Below are 20,064 nucleotides of genomic sequence, written 5' to 3'. Positions count from 1 at the left end.
GAGACGACGGAACATGCACAGTAAGGCCTTACCTCTTTAATTGATTTATTTGCTTTTCTTCATATACTTTATTATTTTTTTTAATATATACGAACGGTCACATCATTCTAGTGTAAGAGTAGCCTATGAAGTCAATATACAAAATATCCCTCAAATCCTGCAGGTAGGTCTTATCTTGTCTCCAAGTTCAATCCCTAGAGTGCTTTGCCACATACGATACGACCCAATCTGCTACACTGTTCGTCTACCAGTAAACATATCGGATCGACACTGCTACCAAAAGATGAAGAACAATCCAGACGTCATAGAGGAGTGGATGGGTACCTTGCTGCTTCGTGCTGTTCTAGATCTATCTAACGGCGGTAGTAAAATATCTTTCAATAAGGATCCTCTCCGTCTGCAACTTCTGTCTGGCACACATGATACCCGTCCATATTGTTTGAAGTTTTGCTCTGGGACAGAAGGCTCAAAGACATAGGAGCCCCCTGCTGCTAATAGCCTAGCATCTGGACTTCGAATGATAAAGCCCGCACCACTCCGATCATCCCGGATACAGCCATCGAAGTTCACTTTGACAAACCCCGAAGGAGGGGGCTTCTAAAAAATGAAAATAATCCGTCGGATCACTACAGGAGCAACAAAGGGGTCTCAAAGATCAGAGGAGTCAAGGGACGTGTCAGCAGTGTCAAAGTAACTATACCTTATAACGAAGCAGATTACTTTGTCTAGCATCCGTTGTGCAGGTATGACATCTCTTTCGAAGATTAAGCTATTTCTGAAAAGTCAGATCTAGTAGGTGAGATAGGCCATTCTACTCTCTCAAATAAAGATCATCCTCTATATCATTCTCGAACGGATCGCACTTAAAAAGTTTCTGGCCAAAGGCCATTACTCGCCTCTCCAAATTGACCATCCGCCCTCCTCCATATCAGCTTCATCTTTGAATAATAAAAAATAATATGCCCTATTGACTCATCCTCTAACCTACGGATCAGGCTAAATATGCTTTGTTGTTTATCTGTGAATTATGGTTCTGCCACCTGAATTCTTTTTGGCTTCGTGGCTTTTACCAAGGTACACATGTCCGATACGTAATAAGTTGGTCTTTGATATGCCAACTTATTGGAGGACATTAGGTGAAGAGCAGGACCACGGCAACCTTACGTATCTTATTTTTATGCGTCAAAAAAAAAAAGTTACAGAAACTTCCTCTTTATTCACAGTTGTTGCAATTATATTCCTCATTAAATTTTTAGTTTAAATAAAATGCTACATTTTTTTCTCTGTTTTTTTTTTTTTAAGCCAATATGTTCTAATGGATGAGTCAGGATGGAAAGTAGCGGGTCTACATGTTGATACGCAATCTACTAACATGCATTACTAGTCAAACCATATTGATGATACATTGGACGAATCCTTAGGGATCAGTCATTTGAAGCCCCATAAAAAGTTAACGGGCATGCGTACTACATAAACATGTTAAAAGCTTAGTAATCAACCTGATTTTGTGACATGTAATAAAACTGATGTTAAAACATGTGTAGTCATTTGAATCCTTACTAATCAACCTGATGTTAAAACATGTAAAATCCTGACATCAACATCACACACGAGAAATAGAACATCATGTAAATAATTCTATATCATTACGGATTGGAATGACCGACTAGCATCATTCTTCAGTTTGTTAGTGTATATGGAGCTCCTCCTAGTCACATGAACAGCAACCTTCTTTGGTTCACCGCTGGCTACCACGGTTGGAAAACAAAATTCTTGGGGCAGCAGTTACTGTACTTCGCCACGAAACAGTGCTTCTAGAAGATTTGTTGCCTGCGAGTCATTAGCGCCATTCCCTTCAAAAATATCACAGGCAGCAGTTTCCTTTCTAGTCTTCCTTTCCTCAATCACGGATTCAATTGAATCTGCACAAAAGTTCCTTCTAACCTGCTTAAGAGGTTTCTCAGCTACAGTGAACTTGTTTCCCTCTCGGCTTCTTTCAGGAAAGCCTGCCCAAACTGGAAGGAAGCCATGCTTAGGGAATTACAGAGGAAATAAAAACATGTTAGAACATTGCCCAAGCACTAGGGCTTGGAGGATAAACATCTTATATATTTTAATGGTAAGATGGGGCTGCAAGATATTGATCATTAGTACTTAAACAATCATATTTTATTTTGTTACTAGTGATGCCTAACAATCAAGAATTCAGAGAAAATGTTACAGGACCAGCATTTTCCTTAACCCAGGCAAATGTGCAAACCAGTCTCTTGCCTTCCTTACATAGTCAAGCTTTTCCAACTAATTTAACACTGCCTTAGAAGCCATAATCGACATACATTAAGTTTCAGCAAACTTTCACCCAGCCAAATAGTCATTTGATTATCTTAAGTCTGAAATGTATAGTAGCCATGGCCTTGGGGAATTTGGAAGGATAGAAATGGTGAAATATTTTGAGGAAATGGCATGATGTAATTGTGCCATGTATGCAACACGAAGGAGCAGGTTTTAGGGATGAAATGTGCAGTCCGGCATGGGCCAAAGCAAATTTGACCTTTGTGGATGAAAACAAAAAAAAAAAAAAATTAACGAATTGATATGCAAGATAGCTTCAGAATAGCTCTTCAATCACCTGTGAGAAACATTTCATTAGAATCTGGGGTTCAAGGTGCAATTTATTACATTAATAGCAGAGCTGTTTGGCCAGGCAAGATGAAAGACATTAAAACAGATATTGGGCTCACTAGAACAGTTTGAAGCAATATTTTAAAATGCAGTGCATATGGCTGCATATGTAGATCTGGGCTCCGGAATGCACTATGTGTAGGAATTACCACATACGAGCTGAAAAGGCAATCCACTTAATACCATTCAGCCATATATTAATTATCATTATGCAGCTGCATATATGGCCTATTTAGCATTGTGGGACCAAATATGTGGTCCACTCTTATGTGATCTATGCAGATGTAGAACATTGCAAAACCGATTGTTGGGTTGGATGTGGGTTTCAACTATGTTATAAAGCTATTAGTATTAAATAGTAAGCACTGATTGTTATTATTATTATTCATATTAATATCATTTATTCAAAAAATATTGCAACTATTATTCTTATTTTGTTGTATTTTATGTCTTTTATTTATTGTTTTATAGATAAAAATACTAATCGCATCCATGCTATGTGGTCACTTTGACTGTCCTACCACAGCTGCCTTTCAAAACACTAGCTTGAAGAGGAGGTGGCAACATATATACCAAGGAGACTTGCTTCAGAAGCCGGTACAGCTTCTTCAATTGGTTTACAAGGACATCAAATAATGATGTTTCGAGAGAACACAGTGTGGTGTATCTTTCTTGTTATGGTGTTTTATTAGCCTTTGGGCTGAATTATTTAAAAAAGGATGGTCAGCAAATATTTTATATATATCTCTTCATAGAGCTGGCCTTTGATTGGGATGCAAGGTGAGAACACAAGCAGTTTCAACAGGACCCATTTGTTGATGGGTTAATCTAGTGCAGTTGTGGGACCTAGGATTTAGGCTATTGTAACAATCAGTATGTTATGAACTGGTTTCAGGCATTCAGGGAACTGAAAAAGAAGACCGAATAATAAAATAAGGTGAAAAAACGAAAAGGATAAATGACCGAACAGTTGTTGTCAAAATCTTACAGTTCATGATACATATCTTATGATCTGGATCAAATGGCCCCAACCAATCTGGATCTCATCCTTGAATTAGGATCAGTTATGACTTAGGATCGTAGGATCCAGATTTGTATAATGAATTATATAGTCCTTTGGATCATAAGTCCAACTTGATCATGCTATTTACATAAATATCATGTCAAGTACATTTTAAATTTAGCTAAATGGCTTTTAACAGTATCTAGTCACCAGGGCTGTCAAAGTGGGGGAAGCTGTTTGTGAGCAACTCATCAGCTCGAAATTCAGCTCAAAATGGGCTCACTCAATTAGCACATGAGCTGAGCACAAGCTAACCGTACCTTGTTTGTGCCTGGCTCAATATGTCTCAAAACACATTTGCTCATTATTGTTACGTATACTTATTATAAAATTATAAATATACCTATTATTTTGAATTACTGGACTTCATGGCATTAACCTCATCTGAAGCTGCTCCCAAATTATAGCATCTCATCTTTAGAGGTCTTCCAGAAAATTCTGATATCTTTTTCCTCACCACATCACCTTACTCTGTTCCACTCTCTCAAACAGTGATAAAACAAACCTAGTCATCATCCCTTGCAACTTGAGATGAGCAGCCATTAGATCTTTTGATCCAATGACTGCTGAGCCTGTTCTTAGAAAGAGAAGGGAGCAACCGCATGCTGGCCCTAGCCCTCTTCATCTCCACTCATGCAAGATATCCATCTCTCCCTCCTTTTTTGTCACGCGATTTGCTGCCTAGATTTCCTTGGTGCTTCATCACTACCTCCATCTCCATCTTTGCTGCCTTCCATTCTCAACCTCTCCCATAGTGATTTACACAGCCTCTAGTCAATGAAGCTATCCACTGCCTGGCTTTTTTTTTTTTTCATTTATGCCTGACCAAGCCAAGCTGAAGCTAGCTTGTCTAATAATCTGAGTTGAGCACAATTTTCCTAGCTCAGCTACACACAATGTAGGAATTATCTATTCAAAGCCGAGCTTGAGCTAAGCCTAGCTTGCTCACATTCAACTTGTTCGCAATCCTACTTATCGCTAGTAATTCTTGACTACTAAAGATAGCAAACCTATTGTTGGAGTTAATGGATATACAAGTAAGAGATGAACATTTGCACTGCTATAAAAAGGGTTGTCAAAAGCAAAAGGCCCACTTAAGGCTACAGGACCCCTATCGCCTGAAGAAAGCAAGGCGTTAATTTAAAGAAGTTCAATAAATATATTAGACACAAATATTACATGCATTTGAAAACAACGTGAGCATTATAAGATTACTTATTCAAATTTCAGCAGCAAAATCATAATTGTCTTGTACATTAGCTATCTTACTTCACATCTTTCAAAATATCACATCAAAGTACCACTCCTTATGCCATATTTTTAAACAAAAATCAGCTAAAATAAACTACTGGACTTTCTTGAGAAGATTCAAAATTCAAATATGATAGTAAATACCACTTTCCTTGATGTTTCCAAATCAAACATAATATCAAAAGGTAAATCATTGTATAACCTAGAGAGGCCTTTTATTTTCAAGGACTCCAATATACCAAAATAACTGTCAAAACAAAGCTAATAAACTCTAGAACAATGGGCAAAAAATGGATAGAAAGAACACCAATGGACATTGGAGAGGCACTTGCCTAAACACCTCTTGTTCTGCCCTAGGCACCTGCCCAGGCATCTCCTTTGTAAACTCACTTCAAGGGCCTCCTTGCCTCGCGTGAGCACCTAAGTGCCTTTGACAACACTCTTTACAACCATATTCTAAAATCTCATCCTTGTGTTTCTAAAACATTTTATCTAAATGAATAATTGAAGTTCTTACCAATAAAAAGGGATAACTGTATTGAGAGGTAGGATACAAAAATCTTTGATAAACAAAGAAAATGGTTGATTACAAATACAAACTATATATAGGTTTATGATTGTGAATATTAGACCATATATGCATGGCCTTTTATCCTCTATTTACCTATTTTATAGTTGACTCAGATTTCAAATCCTTACATTTTCTTTTATACTTTAAATAGTTTGAAAAGAAATTAGAAAAAAAAAATAACAGTATGCAATTTAATCCATGATCTGATTCGATCTAACTCACTCTATGATTTATGACTTGATTTCAACATCACAACATTAAAGAGAATTACAAAATATTATAGGAACCTTATTATTTTCTTTTGGCTAAAACCAAGATTAAGGTTAGCATCTTTGCAAAACTATGACCCTATAGGCAAAGGCTCCTCCTGTTGAATTTCATTATTTTTACATAACATGAAGATTTAAGGATCTGATATACAAATGAAACATGATATTCCATACTATTTGAGTTTCTAATAGTAAAATATCCCTTTTGTAAATGATATATTACTCTACAGAGCAAGTTACATTCCTTTGTAGTTTCTATCACATAGTTGAGCTTACTTCTATTGTTAATGTAAAAAGGCAGGACACCATTTTATATGACATATATTGAAGTCATGCAGTGCACAAGTTAAACTGCAAAAGTCACAAATATATATAATGATTTATGATTTTATATTTCTACAGGTTAGTTAAGACTAATAGATCATGTCTATGGGCTAAATGTTTCAAAGAAACAGAATATATACGGTATACATTAGCATGCTAGTTGTGAAACTATAATAGACTTCCTCATTTTCCATACTAGTACCTGTAATGTACCCGAATTAAGCTGCAAAATAAGTGTACTGTGCAAACACATCGGCAAGGATATTATACACAATGTGGTAATCCTTGATCAAAGCTAAGCACTAGAGTGATTGAAATTATGGTTTGGCCATAGCACGATGCTTTATTATTCGTATAAGAGATGCTATTGACTATCCTTAAAGCAAGCAATCAAAACATTCAAGTGATTCATGCTCTAAAATTACCAAGCTTTCTAGCAACAAACTCCTAGTGCGACCTAAATAGTATTCATGCATTATGTACCCCATAGTGAGTACATGGGTCTACAAAACCAACATTAACATTGTACCATGATTCCAAACACTACATGCACGTATGAGGAAGCATAACTCAACTAGCAATTATGAGTCAACAAAGTGGAAAGATAACATTCGACTTACATCGACTAGCTCAAGGAACATAAGGAATGGTAAACCCAGAAGAAAATTAACAAGGCTTCATTTGGTTGCAAGATGAAAGGTGGCATGGCCATAAGTATCACCTTGAAGTGCTTCTATTTCTAGGTTAAGTCTAAATCATATTTCGTCAAAGTCATATTATTACGGGTAACATTGCAGGTTAAGTGGAAATGCTATTTGGTTGGAATGCGGGTTAACTTGAGAATAAATGATTAATAGGGAAAGGACCTTTTGCACAGGATAAACATATGTTTTCACTCCTCACACAATCAAGTTAGCCCACTTAAGTGTACTAATGATTTGTTGACCACAATAAAGACTTCCTGGCTAAAGCTTCATCTTTGACCGCATAAATGGATAAACGCCACTTGTCCCCACCCACAGTCAAAAAGGAGCTCAATGTTTATAATCCCTCATGAAGTATTTTTAAGCCCGCATGATGATGATCAAGAATATGAACATTTGCTCAAGCCGATGTAGTCATAACTCTAGGAGGATTGACAGCCGAAACTAATAGGATTGACATGTTTCATGCTTCCAGATTGAATGTGTAGAAGAAAAAAAAAGGGGGATCAACCAATACCAGAGTTCTAAAAGAAACCAAACCTAGACATGATCTCTGAAAGGCTAGATTTTACTGATGATTAATTGATTATCGAATAGATTTTGCAATGTCTCATCGTCAATGTGTTGAGTCTGATTAATATAAGTTCAAAGCCCCAGGGTAAACCCAATAAAGAGTCAAAGAAGAACTAAAACTAGCTAGTATAAATTCAATACCGACTTGGAAGAAATAAGGTATAAAAAGAACTGCATGAAATCCATGATTCAGAGAACCAAATGTTCAAGCAACTACTTTGGTTCAAACAAGTACACAAGAACAGAATTAGTTATTCCAGGCACATCTCTAAAGTGGGAGCATAGGTTTAAAAGAAAAGGTACGAACTCCATGATTAAAAGAATCAAATATTTAAGCAGCTATTTCATTTTAAACAAATATAATCATGGTAGACTATGTTGAAAAGTTCAACAAGTTAAGATATGAATTAACAATGACCCAGTAATCAATTCGTCACCCATGCTCAGGTTTTTCACAAGAAATCTTAACTGGCAAAAGCTTTTCCCCTCCAATTCATTAGGAAGCCAGTTCTGAAGATGCATTAACAACCTCTTGGTAAGCAACAATCTATGCTTGTCTATCAAACCCCCCAAACAGCAACATCTTTAAGTACAGTCCTGAGCCGTTTGTCCTTAATGCTGATAAAAAAGCCTCCTATACGTGGATCTCAAAAGGAAAAGTTGAATGATCCTGATGCAGCATATATGGTTCTAAAGCTGCCAATTGTCATTCTATGAACATCCATTACCGAGAGGGAGATTATGAAGAACCTCAAAAATGAAGAGACAGATAAAGAAGTTAAGAATCACTAGAAAGGTTTTGCCAGAATGTGATTACTTCCAATCACTAACATGTTCAATTTGATTATGGAATCAGATTTGCATTGCTCCATTCTGGTATAACTTTGTTTTCACCCTATGCACGTTAGATTGAAGCAATGAGTAATCGCATCAGATTTTCCTTGTACATTTATTTTGGCAATCGAGTAACCATCACTTTTCTCATAATTATATATATGCATTGGTTGTTGTTTGTTCCTATTACATTCACAAAATCTCGTGTCATAAAGAGGATCTTCTTATCTCATGGTACCAGCTTCTTCTTCCAACCTCATTTACTATAGGTAAAAAAGAGGAAAAACATTCTTGTCTATCATCAGAAATTTATTGGTATCTAAGCCGCAAAACCTCATGTCATAGATAGAATCTTCCTATCGTTTTGGACCAGCTTCTTTTTCCAACCTCACTCCATTTGAACAAGGAAAGAACGGGGGAAAATTCTTATTTTCATCAGAAATTGCATGGAACAAGTATTGATTGACAACCCTTGCCAGCTCTTGAGATCAAAAGCCATGAACACAATTTAATTCTGTCCATGTGCATAAAAAAAAAAAAAGAAAAAAAGAGTGAGATCACGAATCAAGCCTACCTCCAAAATGATGCAGAACAATTGATGCGGCAACCGTAACATTGAGTGATGCAGTCCCACCACCATATTGCGGGATGTAAACAAAGAAGTCACAAATCTCGCATTCCTTCTCCGATAAACCCGTACCCTTCTCGGAAGCAACATAGAAACCTCATTAAAGAACTCTATCTGAATGAATACTTCAAAAAAAGAAAAAAAAGCAAATCTTATGCTGAAAATCAAGAAAAAAGAAAGCACCTCGTTGCCGAGGAGGAAAGCAGTGCTCTTCTTGAACGGATGGTGGGTCACTGAGATGGCGCCCTCGGTGATCTCCACCCCACAAATGTCGCAGTCCCTCTCCTCCTAATGAAACCCAAAACAAGCACAGGGTGAACGGAGAAACAAACCCTAAAAAAAGCGGTGGGGGAAAGGGTGGGAGCGAGAGAGATGCCTTGAGGTAGAGATGGGCTTGGGAGAGGGATAAGAAGTGCCGGAAGCGGAGGTGGGAAGTGGAGCCGTGGCTGCCGAAGGCATTGAAGTCGCGGCGGCCGACGAAGATGATCTCGGAGACGCCGAAGGCGGTGGCGCTGCGGGCCAGCGTCCCCACGTTGTGCCGCTTCGCCACGTTGTGTACAACTACCAGGCTCTCCACGGCGGCCGTCGGCGCCGCGGCCATGGTCAGCGAGGCGAAAGGAGGAGGGTCGACCCCAGAGTGAAAAGTTAATAGCCTCCCAGAGTGAAAAGTTTGGACAATATTTTCCATTTTATAATCACGAAAAATAGTAAAAAAAAATGTATAAATAGGTTAAATTTAAAAAAAGAATTCCATTCGTCGACAGCAGGGTTCGAACCTGCGCGGGCGTAGCCCAACAGATTTCAAGTCTGTCTCCTTAACCACTCGGACATATCGACAATTGTTAAGAAATTGCGCGTTCTAAGCTTTATTTAAAACTAGCCAGTCAGTAGGCACGGTCTTCTTGCTCTAGGGCCATGCATGGGCTTCAAATCCTCACCAGTACCTATCATGTCCAATCAAATTTACTTAGGGCACAAGCCCATCCCGTATTTAATTATTCTGATGTTAGAGAGGGAATGAAGCCGATGATGGAAGGGACCATGATGGAGTGCTGGTGGTGGCAAGGTAGAGGAGACAGACAATGTGACAGAGGGAGGCGGTGAAGATGCCAGTGGTGAAGGCATACAAAATTTGGTGATTGGCACTCTATCTGCATATTTTGAGTGCGTTATGTATACGACAGAGACGCCTCGGATGTGAGCGGGTTGTGACTGGACTCATGCAAAGTGGGCCCATTCTATCCAGCGAGTTTTGACTTTTGAGTGGATCGAAGTTGAGATTTTCGGGGGCTCGGTTTTATATTGAGCCACACCCTGACTTTAGCTTTCTTGTTACGAGAAATTCTTTATACTGTAGTGTAAAAAATTCGATAGGAAATACATCGTCTGATTGAATCGTATAGTTATTATTTTTTAATATATATTTAATATTAATTTAATATATATAGTTTTATTTTATTATTTAAAATTTTGAATAACGAAAATATTTTTTTTTAAAAAAATTATGACATTTTGTACCGATATTATGATATTTTATCCCGATATTTTAAAGAAATATTTTTGTCATTCAAAATTTTAAATGAAAAAATTGAATTACAAATATTAAATGCGCATTGAAAAGCGGTGGTTACGTGGCTCAATAAGATGAAGCTGTGTACTCCACGTTAGATTTTCTACATCATGAATGGTGTACAAAGAATTTCACTTCTTGTTATATTTATATATAGAATCATGTATTACCATAAAGAATTTGTAAAAGAAGCAATTTACATTTGTCAAGAACTAGAGTTGATCAATAACTAGAATGCAAAATATTTCTAAATTACGTAGATTACAAACCAATAGATCTTTCAAGATTCTTTAACCTTCCAAATCATAAGGATTTTTAGTGCCCTTAAGTTTCCCTAATATTTTGTTAAAACAATCATAAAGTATTGAAATTATTAAAAAATATTTTGTATTTCTAGCACGAGGTAGACTTTTTTTTTTTTTTTTTGTTAGACAAGTACATAATATGTTAGTTGCACTCTTTTTTACGATTATTGGTTTTTTTAGTTACTATTATTTTGAATTTTTTTTTTTTGATAAGACTATTATTTTGAATTTAGACTGGGTGAACATACTCATATTTTTTGAATATTGCATGAACGAAGAACATTTTTATTCTTACATACTAATCTATCGATTCAAAAGCTTCTTAATGCATCATATTTTTAGTTCAATTTGTTAAGATCAAGCATTAATGAGGTACATTTTCGTATGTAGACAACAATATGCGAAAGTGATGCAGTTTACATTGACATGCTATTTCTGCTAACTCGACATCGTGTGACGATAAAGAAGTGATGAGATCTATATAGTTTAAATATTATTCCAAGTTCTAGTTGTGGGAGGCTACTTGATGGCACTCCTTGGCTATAGGAAACATTTGACAACCAAAAGTCTACTTTTAAATGCTAGACCTGCCATAATGAAGTTTTTTTTTTTTTTTTTTTTTGTCAATTTGAATTGATTTAGTTTTTCCTTTTATAGTATCTTAATGTCCAGTTAAATTCTAGAGAAACTTATAACATTCAAATGAAGGGGTCCTCAAACTTACAAATAATTATAATGCATCTCAATTATGTTATTCAAACTTAACTATGACTTTTTAAGGTCCTATTCATAAGATTTTATAGGTAATATTGGTTTGATATATATTTTACAATTTATATTGAGCAACCACATGTAGCATGCACCACTGACTTCACATTGTAAAGAGAGAATTCTTGAATTTGGATGATGTTGACTATAATTGAAATAAGAGATTCAAAAGGAGTGTTATAGGATACTTAAGAGGTGTTTAGTTAAGAAGAGTGAGGGTCTGGATTCGAAATGGGTGACTCCCATTCTAACCATTTAGTTGGGAAGAGTTCTATTCCAATTCTGAGATGGAATGGAAATGGCTCAATCTATATAGAACACAATGCCTACTCTTCTCTATGAATTCAATTTTTTATTTCAATTTCGATTTCGATTCCAGTAATGAACCAAACGCTTAGGGGATTTGACTATTCCAATTCTGATTCCAAGCCATTCTGATTTTCGTTCCCATTTCTGATTTCGATTGTGAACCAAACACCCTCTTAATCTATTAGGTGATCCTTTACTTATCTACTATCAGCGTTTGTGTCCGTGTCGTGCAGGAGACCATGGAAAAAGTCCAAAATGATCAAATTAAATTCTCAAATCAGATCTATCAGGTGATCCTCTAATATGTTATAAAGTAGCCCTAAACATGGAGATGCATAAATGATGCCTACATCAACAATTTCACAAATTAGATTCTCAGAAGTCTCTCCAGATATTTGTGCAGCTTGTTCAATAATTCTTACTTCAGATATCTCTCCTTTCATATTTGGAGACAACAACTAGAATTTATACACTATAAACAATTACTAGCAATCTGTCATGGAGAACAAGTTTGACGGCTAAGATACTCCTCATTTTGGGGATATACGGATAAGTGTTTTCCCATATATTTAATATGAATTGAGAGAAATTAAGGAATGAATAATGCCATTATATAACAACTACTAACTTGGAAAAGATATCAGTAGCTTTTTTTTTTTTTTTTGAAGGTAGAAGGAGAACCAAGGAAAATGAAAATAGATATATACACTAAATTTATCATCTACCAACATCCTTTATCTTTCTTCAAATACAATAAATTTATATACACAAAATTACTAGGAATCCATCAATTTATCATTTTTTGTCATGAATTAATTGCAATTCTTTTGGATGTTTGTACATGAAAGGTTCATGATTTTGCCGCCCACCTCCGGTAGACTGATGAAACATAGTATACACAAGTAACATAATTATACATTAAAATTATAATTTGAAAAATCAAACATTAAGCATAAAATATCATAAAGTTGGCAAATGAACAATACTAAAAGACATTATGCATGTAAATGATAACATGTATCATGCATGTAGATGCCCTATTATTATACTGGAAGCAGTGGGATAGGACTCTTACCCCTTTGCCACTCCAACACTTCAATAATTACCAAACTACCATGCTACTCCAAGTAGCGGCTCTAGGAGCATGACAATGTCATCATTTTAACTTCAAGTAGCTACTGCAATGCATATATGAGTAGCAGGGCAGTTAATTACTGGGCAATGTTATCATTTTCTTCCCCCTTCTTTCCCCTTTCATAGCAAATATGCATTTCATGTGGCGACACTAATGACTTCCAAACAAGATGCTATTCTTTTGCCATTTATATCCCCTGGTAAAATTTTAAATATTGTCACTTCAAAATTCTAGTTTTCAGCACAGCTCCAGTATGGTAACAACTAATCTCAGCATTTCTGTGGTCGCTGGTGAATTTGATCAAGTTAGATCCTCTTAGACCGATCTCTCTCACACAAAGACACAGAGAGAGAGAGAGAGAGAGAGAGAGAGAGAGATGATTAGAAAACATTTTTTTTTTCCTTTTTTTGAGTATATGCAAGTCCACCGACCATACATCTATCCAATGATCTAGTTGATCTAATTAAAAACACTTAAATCCTATCCAAGATTACATGTTAATGGATTACTTGAGCTGCTTTTCATATTTCTATGCTATATGACATAAAACCGCATATGCTGTCACTCCTTTTTTGTCCTTTCACTTACTATATAAAGCTCTAAATTTAAAAGAAAACGTAATATATATATATATATATATATATATATATATATATATATATATATATATATATATATATATATATATATATATATATATATATATTGCGAGGTTTCTGAATTTCTCGGCAGTTTTTCCTCAAAGAAGTCTGCTAAAATCAAACTGCAAAGCATAACCAATGAGGTTGCACCATCATGAACCCAAGGCTTGCTCTCTGAAGTCTTTTCATCTTCTCTCCCTTGTGTTTTAGATACTTAAGCCCTAGACCCTACCAGCCATTTATTATGATACTTTCCAAACTTCCAAGCATTGCTTTTGCAACTAAATATAAACCAAGGTGACTGCTACTAGCTAATTCCAACTCTACACGTCACTCGCCTTTTTTGGAAGATCAATATATAGACTAAAATTATTGAGACATTCATTTAGTATTTAGATTATACCTAGATATGGATAACAAATCCATAATTCTATTTTATTCTTTGGACTGACATAATTGATTATGCCATTTCTCACCTATCTGAAGGTCAGATTTGTGAATCACTCGTTCCTATTCACGCCCAAATCCTAGCACTGGAAAACAAGAATTAGTGGGCAACAAAATAGAGGAACAACTGAGAATATTGTTTAAACTCCATGTAAAAATTCAGATGCATTACTCGTCTATCCCTTACACTTTCAAATCTACATCTAAATTCAAACAACAAACACATGCTAATCATAATATAAACATAAATTTTCCAAGGGTCATTTGCACCCTAGTGCTAGATAAGGATCATACAAAATTGCTCGCATGTCAATACAGATGCAAGTGTTGAACCACCCCTTCCTCAAGAGGGTAATTCAGAATGAGTGAGGCTTGCTACCAAAAAAAAAAAATTGAGATACCTGTTGGCACAATGAATAATAAGCCAAGGGGAAAGAAGATCAAGGAAAAAATGACAAGATAGCAGCACAAAACACGAACAACCAGAATTGGATGTTGTTTAATCATATTGCTAACAAATATGATCTTCGAATTAAAATATTTAAAAGAATTGATCATGACAAACTACCAGCATATGCCAAGCTTTTTGCAAGACATTTCTATATACTGAAAACTTGTAAATGGCATCTCTATACGCTTCAAGGCATCAGCTACTTAAATATAAATATCAGAATATACAAGGAACAATAGATGTACCAAAAAAAGATTGCAATTTGTTGAGCAATTGTTTGTCCATATCCAGTGTAAAATGTTCTAGGATGCATTATTCATTTTAAAGTCTCACATAACATTATTTCTGAACTCTTTAACTCAATCGAGCTCAGAATGTATATGCAAGCTAAGAGTCAGCAGAACGTACAGAAATTCTCCGCTGGATGGATGTCCTACATGAAGGACAATCCTTCATACCCTGCTTCTCATGAAGCTCATTGCATTTGGTGCAAACAACTTGGTGAGCACAAGGAAGGAAAATGACAGACATCTCTTCAGCCAAGCACATCACGCACTCTCGTTCGGGCTGTATGTCGTCAGATCCCAGGTCCTGGGAAATAACCTTTGTCAAATAATATGCATTACTGCTCTTTCTTCCATCAGAAAGGCATGACGCATAACTTTTATTCATGCCCCATTTTAATGTTGCAAACTTTGAGGAGTCTATCATTAACCGCAATTGCAGAGTCTGCTGCTCAAGCCTCCGGATATCATTTTTGTACTTCTGTAAGTCATTTTCTTCTTTCACTATTGATGCATTTTCATGTGATTTCGCTGAAGTCTCAATTTTTTCTTGCTTAGTTCTTTCAGAGTTGGACAGTGAGAGGGCTTCATCCTTCATTTTTACTTCTTGTCTCCACCTAGCCTGTAATATTTTTCATGTGTAATAAGAACAAAAGAAATTAGAATTCTGATTTAAAGAACATGATATCAAAACAGACAGATCGTTATGGATGATGGAAAGGATTTTAGCAATTCAACATAAAGGTCACAACTCTTCAAGGAATGTGATTGAAAAAGAAAAAAGAAAAGGTAATGGAAAATAAGATACCAAAGACAAGCCTACTCTTCATGGATTTTCCCAATATGTTCTTTTTCATTTGAATATTTTTAACAATCAAAAAGAAGAAAAGGTTTTGTCTTTTCTTTCCTGAGATAGTGCTGATTTTTTTTCTTTTTCAAACGCCACTAGAGTGAAATGTTTCAAGAAAATAACATCTCAATATAAGGCTGAGTTCGTATCAAAGCTTGGGGTATGAAAATCAATAACTATCCTTTCTCAGTGAAAACAACAGGCGAATGTACAAAATGTTTTACCAAATCCTCAGCTAGCATATCCTTTTATTCGAAATGTTAATCATTATGAATAAATCATTCTTCGTCTTCATCACTGCAAGCACCCTCGAGCAATTTGGCAGCAAGAATGCGGACAACGGTTGCTTTAAGGCATAAACAGAAACTGAAGAATAATTTCAGTTCCATATGTTCAGACTACATCTCAGTCTGTGGGTAAAAATGCCCCTATGCGTTGCACTTACAATCTAATTGCTACCCTTTCTTAGCTTTATTAAGCTTCATTGTGCTTTCACACAAAAAGAATGTCCTTATCTTTTTGACATACACCAAAGACATTTTCACACAAGAAAAGGTAAAAGAAAAACATTGCAAATCTAAACTAACCCACTTAGAGAAAGGTAAGATATTCAGGTACAGGACTGAGAAAGGTGCTGTGCTAGAGTGTAATAATCTCATGAATTAAAGCAAAGAATTTTGTCCGTTCAAAGGGAGTTACATGTAATGGACCACACAACTCACTTGCACAAGCAAAAGGCACATACACAACACCACTCATTTGCAAAAGCACAAGGAACAGAAACATCTCTGAGAGAGAGAGAGAGAGAGAGAGAGAGAGAGAGAGAGAGAGAGAGAGACGGAGAGGCTTCCATTGTACTTAACTAGAACTTCACCTTATCCTTTTGAGATACTCAAACCAAGAAGACTTCTACACAGGAAAAGAAAAAACAATGGAAATATAGACTATTCCACCTAGAGGAAAGTAAGCTAGTTAGATACAGGATTGAAACATTAAAACATGTGCTAGAGCATGATAATCTCATGAATTACAGAAAAGCAATCAGACTGTTCAAAGGGAGTTACATGTAATGCACCAAAACAAAAACTTGAACAAGCCCAGGGCACATAAAGATGAGAGAGAGAGAGAGAGAGAGACCTCTAACTGATGTTGGCGTTCTTTAGCATGTTCTAATTGCTGCTGCAGCAGAAAGAGTTTCTGCTTTTCACTCACAAGCTCCTCTTGACATGATGACTTTTGCCTCTCCCATGACTGGAATATTTTATGAGTCTTTATCTCCCTTCCTGTAACATCATGACAAGTAGCCGCCGCTTCTGCAGCCTGTAACTTTGCAGCTTCCATTTCCAGCCTCAGCCGGGCATTCTCAACTTCGAGCCTGCGTGCAGCAGCACTGGCTCTCTCAACCTGGTCATTTGCCTTTGATATTGCAATTTCCATCTCCCCAAGCTTTTTTCTGGTGTTATCTTCCAAATTCCGCCTTTCTTTTTGGAGACGAATGACATCTTCCCTTTCCTGTCTCAAGTTTTGCAGCTCAAGCTTGTCTTTGCTCAGTCTATGGGCAGCCTGCATCACCTTTTGCTGGGCCCAGTCTGTCCAGTCCTGCAGTTGTGCCTGGAGTTCCCGTAGCCGGGAAACTACTTTAACCAGCATGTCATCCTTCTTGTCCTGTGGGACCCAATCCCAAGATATCTTGTCAGTGTGGATGCCAGCAAAATTACTGAAATGTGAAGCCTCAATACTACAGTCTTGTTTCAAACCAGCACCACTGCTGCTTGGAGAAGGCAGAGACAGAGAAAGTTCCGTGTTTGCAGAAGGTGTTGGAGATGTGCCGCTAACTGCTTTTGCACTGCATGATGCACTAGAGGAAAGTCCAGCAGTAAAAGATAGTTCAACTGTTGTGTCTGCTTTTGACTTATCTATTCCCATTGCTTTGCCTACCTTAATGGAGGTGCTCTTCATGTTTATAATTTTAGAATTGGAAATGGGCTTGCTTTTCCTATCCAATATTACACCCCCAAAACCACTCTGTTTGCATGCTCTATAAGCTGCCTTAGATCCCAATGCTCTGTAGCTCTTCTCAAAGTGAATTGGCTTCTGCCGGAGATTAAACTCCCTCTTTGTACTACCTAAATGGACCCTTCTACTACCTACCGGCTTCCCTTCTTGTAGACATTGAGAAATGGTTGAAGCAGAGGATTCCTCCATATGACCAGATGAAGAAATTGGATTCTCCTTCCCCGCATTAAGATTTGGAACCATCTCGTGCACGTTGCTTGAGGCCAACAACCTGCCATAAGGTAAATTTGGGATCCCTACCACAGTGAACATTTCAGGTCGTGGATTAGTCCCAGGATAAGGTAAAACAGTTTTCAATCTCTCAGGTCCAGGAGCATTTGATTCAGGAGCAGTTGGAGAAGAAATACTATTGGAGTTTGAGCCTGATTCCACTTGATAAGAAGCAGAACTGCCTGAGGTCTCACCATTTCCCATATAATTCAAGGGATTATCGTCCAACGCACAAGCATGGGAAATATTCATATCACAGATCAGCAAGCACCACATCGCATCACCTATACTAAAGAATGGTCGGACCTCCCTAAGCACGCTAATCATGTCTGCCAACACAGTCTTTGCCAATTTCTGCAAATCCTCTGATGAATTCTCTGTTCTAGAAGATTCAACCTCTTGCACACTCCTCAAAAATGCCAATGCATTGTCAACAACGTTAGAAACTGTATCTTTGCACCCATAACAAAGCCCGGACCTCAAGACAACACTTGTTGCCACCTCCTCAGAGTATCCAAAAGAAGTGATGATCTTAATTGCACTCTTAAAGATGGTATCCAAATTACTCAACAAGATGTCCTCAAGTTGGGTTTCTGTGGGCTCACTCCAATCCGTGTCTTGGAATTCCTCCAATCCCAGCCCTTCTAGAGGACCACACATAAGCGTCCCACATGCATCGCAGGCACCTGCATGGTGCTCAAGGCTGGGATCATCCGAGTTCCTCTCAACAGGGAATAACTCTTCGAAGTTGGAGCATTCGGTTTGCAATGGAGGGTTGGCTGGAATCGGGTCCATTATAGGTGGATCAGCTCGAAACTTTCTCTTGTTCCTCCTACCCCTTTCTTGAATAGAGATTGAGGAAGACAGAGGACTGCTACCCCTAGCCACCATTGTAGCCATTCTAACAACTGATCCCTCAACAACTCTCTAACTACATGCATCATCAACGCAGAACCCAAATCCAGAATCCAGACAAACAAAAACATATGAAAAGAAACGAAAAAAGGAATATGATCAGAGAGAGGTGCCAACGGTTGATTATAATTCAAAACCTATTAAGAGATCTCTTTTTTTTTTTTTTTTTTAAAAAGAAAAGAAAAATCCAATCAAAAGAATCATTGTGATTAAATAACTCAGAGCTAGAGATGGGCGACGAGCCAACCTTATCGATTGGAGATTATCGCATAATCCGAGTGAAATCCCTGCATCAAAACAGTCGATTTCCATCAACAATGGCAATCCCCAAACATAAAAATCAAAAAATCATGCATCAATTTGATAAAAAGATGCATTCGTTTCAATAGTACTAAAAAAAATATAGCTTTCATAAAATTCCAAATATATAACCCAAAAAATCCATGAAAAAAAATACTCGAGAAGAAGAAATCCAACATACAAGAAATATATCGATGAGGGAAGTAGAAGAATCTATTGGATTGGATTGGATTGAATATAGATCAGAATAAATCATGAGAAAAGCCGGTTGAGAGGGATCGACACCCACCCGTTCCGGAACAACAGGAACTGGATCGACTGAAGAAAGATCGGCGGGCAATGAGGCTTGCTGGAGCTTGCAGAGAAGAACACCTCCGCCTTTTCTTTTCTCTGTCTCTACTCCACTGCCTTGGGGTTTGGTTGTCGAGGGTGTCATTCTCTACGTGTCACCGCTCGGTGTCAAGCGTTACCAGACGCTCAACCACGTTGGGTTCGTAGCGATGGTCGTGGTCATGGAGGCGAACAAAACCTTGAGACTGACCAGACCCAAACGGTCCGACCTGACCCTAATCTATTTTGACTAGGTTCGGGTCAAGTTGGGTAGCATAGGATTGGTGCTTTCTGTGCCCCTCGCATTTGTCACTACAACTCTTTTACATCTATAAAAAAGATTAGTCGTTTCATCGATTCCCATATTGGACAGTATCGGTGTAAAATAGAGCTAAGACGTTATAATGCAATCTTATAAGCACCAACTACCAACCGGACAAACTACCTTTTGACCATTTCAAGTGATGACTAGATTTAAATTTAAGGTTAAGAAAGAGTTTCCTTTGATCCATTTTTGCAAAATTTCATTACATTTAGACTTAGCTGGTTAGGGGTGAAGTGGGTTGGATAATAT

General features: G+C 37.1%; 2 protein-coding genes and 1 non-coding gene across 5 annotated transcripts; all 3 read right to left on the bottom strand.

Annotated features, from left to right (window-relative positions):
* Positions 1-1,487: 1,487 nt before the first annotated feature.
* Positions 1,488-9,605, bottom strand: LOC105039776 (uncharacterized). Of its 2 annotated transcripts, none has more exons than XM_019847977.2 (4): positions 9,276-9,605; positions 9,083-9,187; positions 8,846-8,972; positions 1,488-2,031 (listed from the first exon to the last, which is right to left on the bottom strand). In XM_019847977.2, exons 1-4 carry the CDS (start codon positions 9,585-9,587, stop codon positions 1,997-1,999), a joined length of 579 nt encoding a protein of 192 aa, XP_019703536.2. In that variant the 5' UTR covers positions 9,588-9,605; the 3' UTR covers positions 1,488-1,996. The 2 variants fall into 2 exon arrangements, with proteins under 2 accessions (XP_019703536.2, XP_010914344.2); XM_010916042.2 differs by having other exon boundaries at positions 1,488-2,015.
* Positions 9,606-9,654: 49 nt separating this feature from the next.
* On the bottom strand, positions 9,655-9,736 carry TRNAS-UGA (transfer RNA serine (anticodon UGA)). Its single transcript has one exon. It is a non-coding gene; the product is annotated as a tRNA-Ser (tRNA).
* A 5,013-nt stretch (positions 9,737-14,749) lies between these two features.
* On the bottom strand, positions 14,750-19,641 carry LOC105039771 (putative E3 ubiquitin-protein ligase RF298). 2 transcript variants are annotated; one of them, XM_073249580.1, is made up of 4 exons: positions 19,450-19,641; positions 19,108-19,147; positions 16,797-18,872; positions 14,750-15,431 (listed from the first exon to the last, which is right to left on the bottom strand). In XM_073249580.1, exons 3-4 carry the CDS (start codon positions 18,843-18,845, stop codon positions 14,913-14,915), a joined length of 2,568 nt encoding a protein of 855 aa, XP_073105681.1. In that variant the 5' UTR covers positions 18,846-18,872; positions 19,108-19,147; positions 19,450-19,641; the 3' UTR covers positions 14,750-14,912. The 2 variants fall into 2 exon arrangements, with proteins under 2 accessions (XP_073105681.1, XP_073105676.1); XM_073249575.1 differs by having other exon boundaries at positions 16,797-18,876; positions 19,450-19,640.
* Between the last annotated feature and the right edge of the window lie 423 nt (positions 19,642-20,064).

The sequence above is a fragment of the Elaeis guineensis genome, chromosome 1 (assembly GCF_000442705.2).
Source record: "Elaeis guineensis isolate ETL-2024a chromosome 1, EG11, whole genome shotgun sequence".
In the NCBI taxonomy this organism is placed as follows: Eukaryota; Viridiplantae; Streptophyta; class Magnoliopsida; order Arecales; family Arecaceae; genus Elaeis; species Elaeis guineensis.
This window is presented reverse-complemented; position numbering and strand designations above follow the sequence as displayed.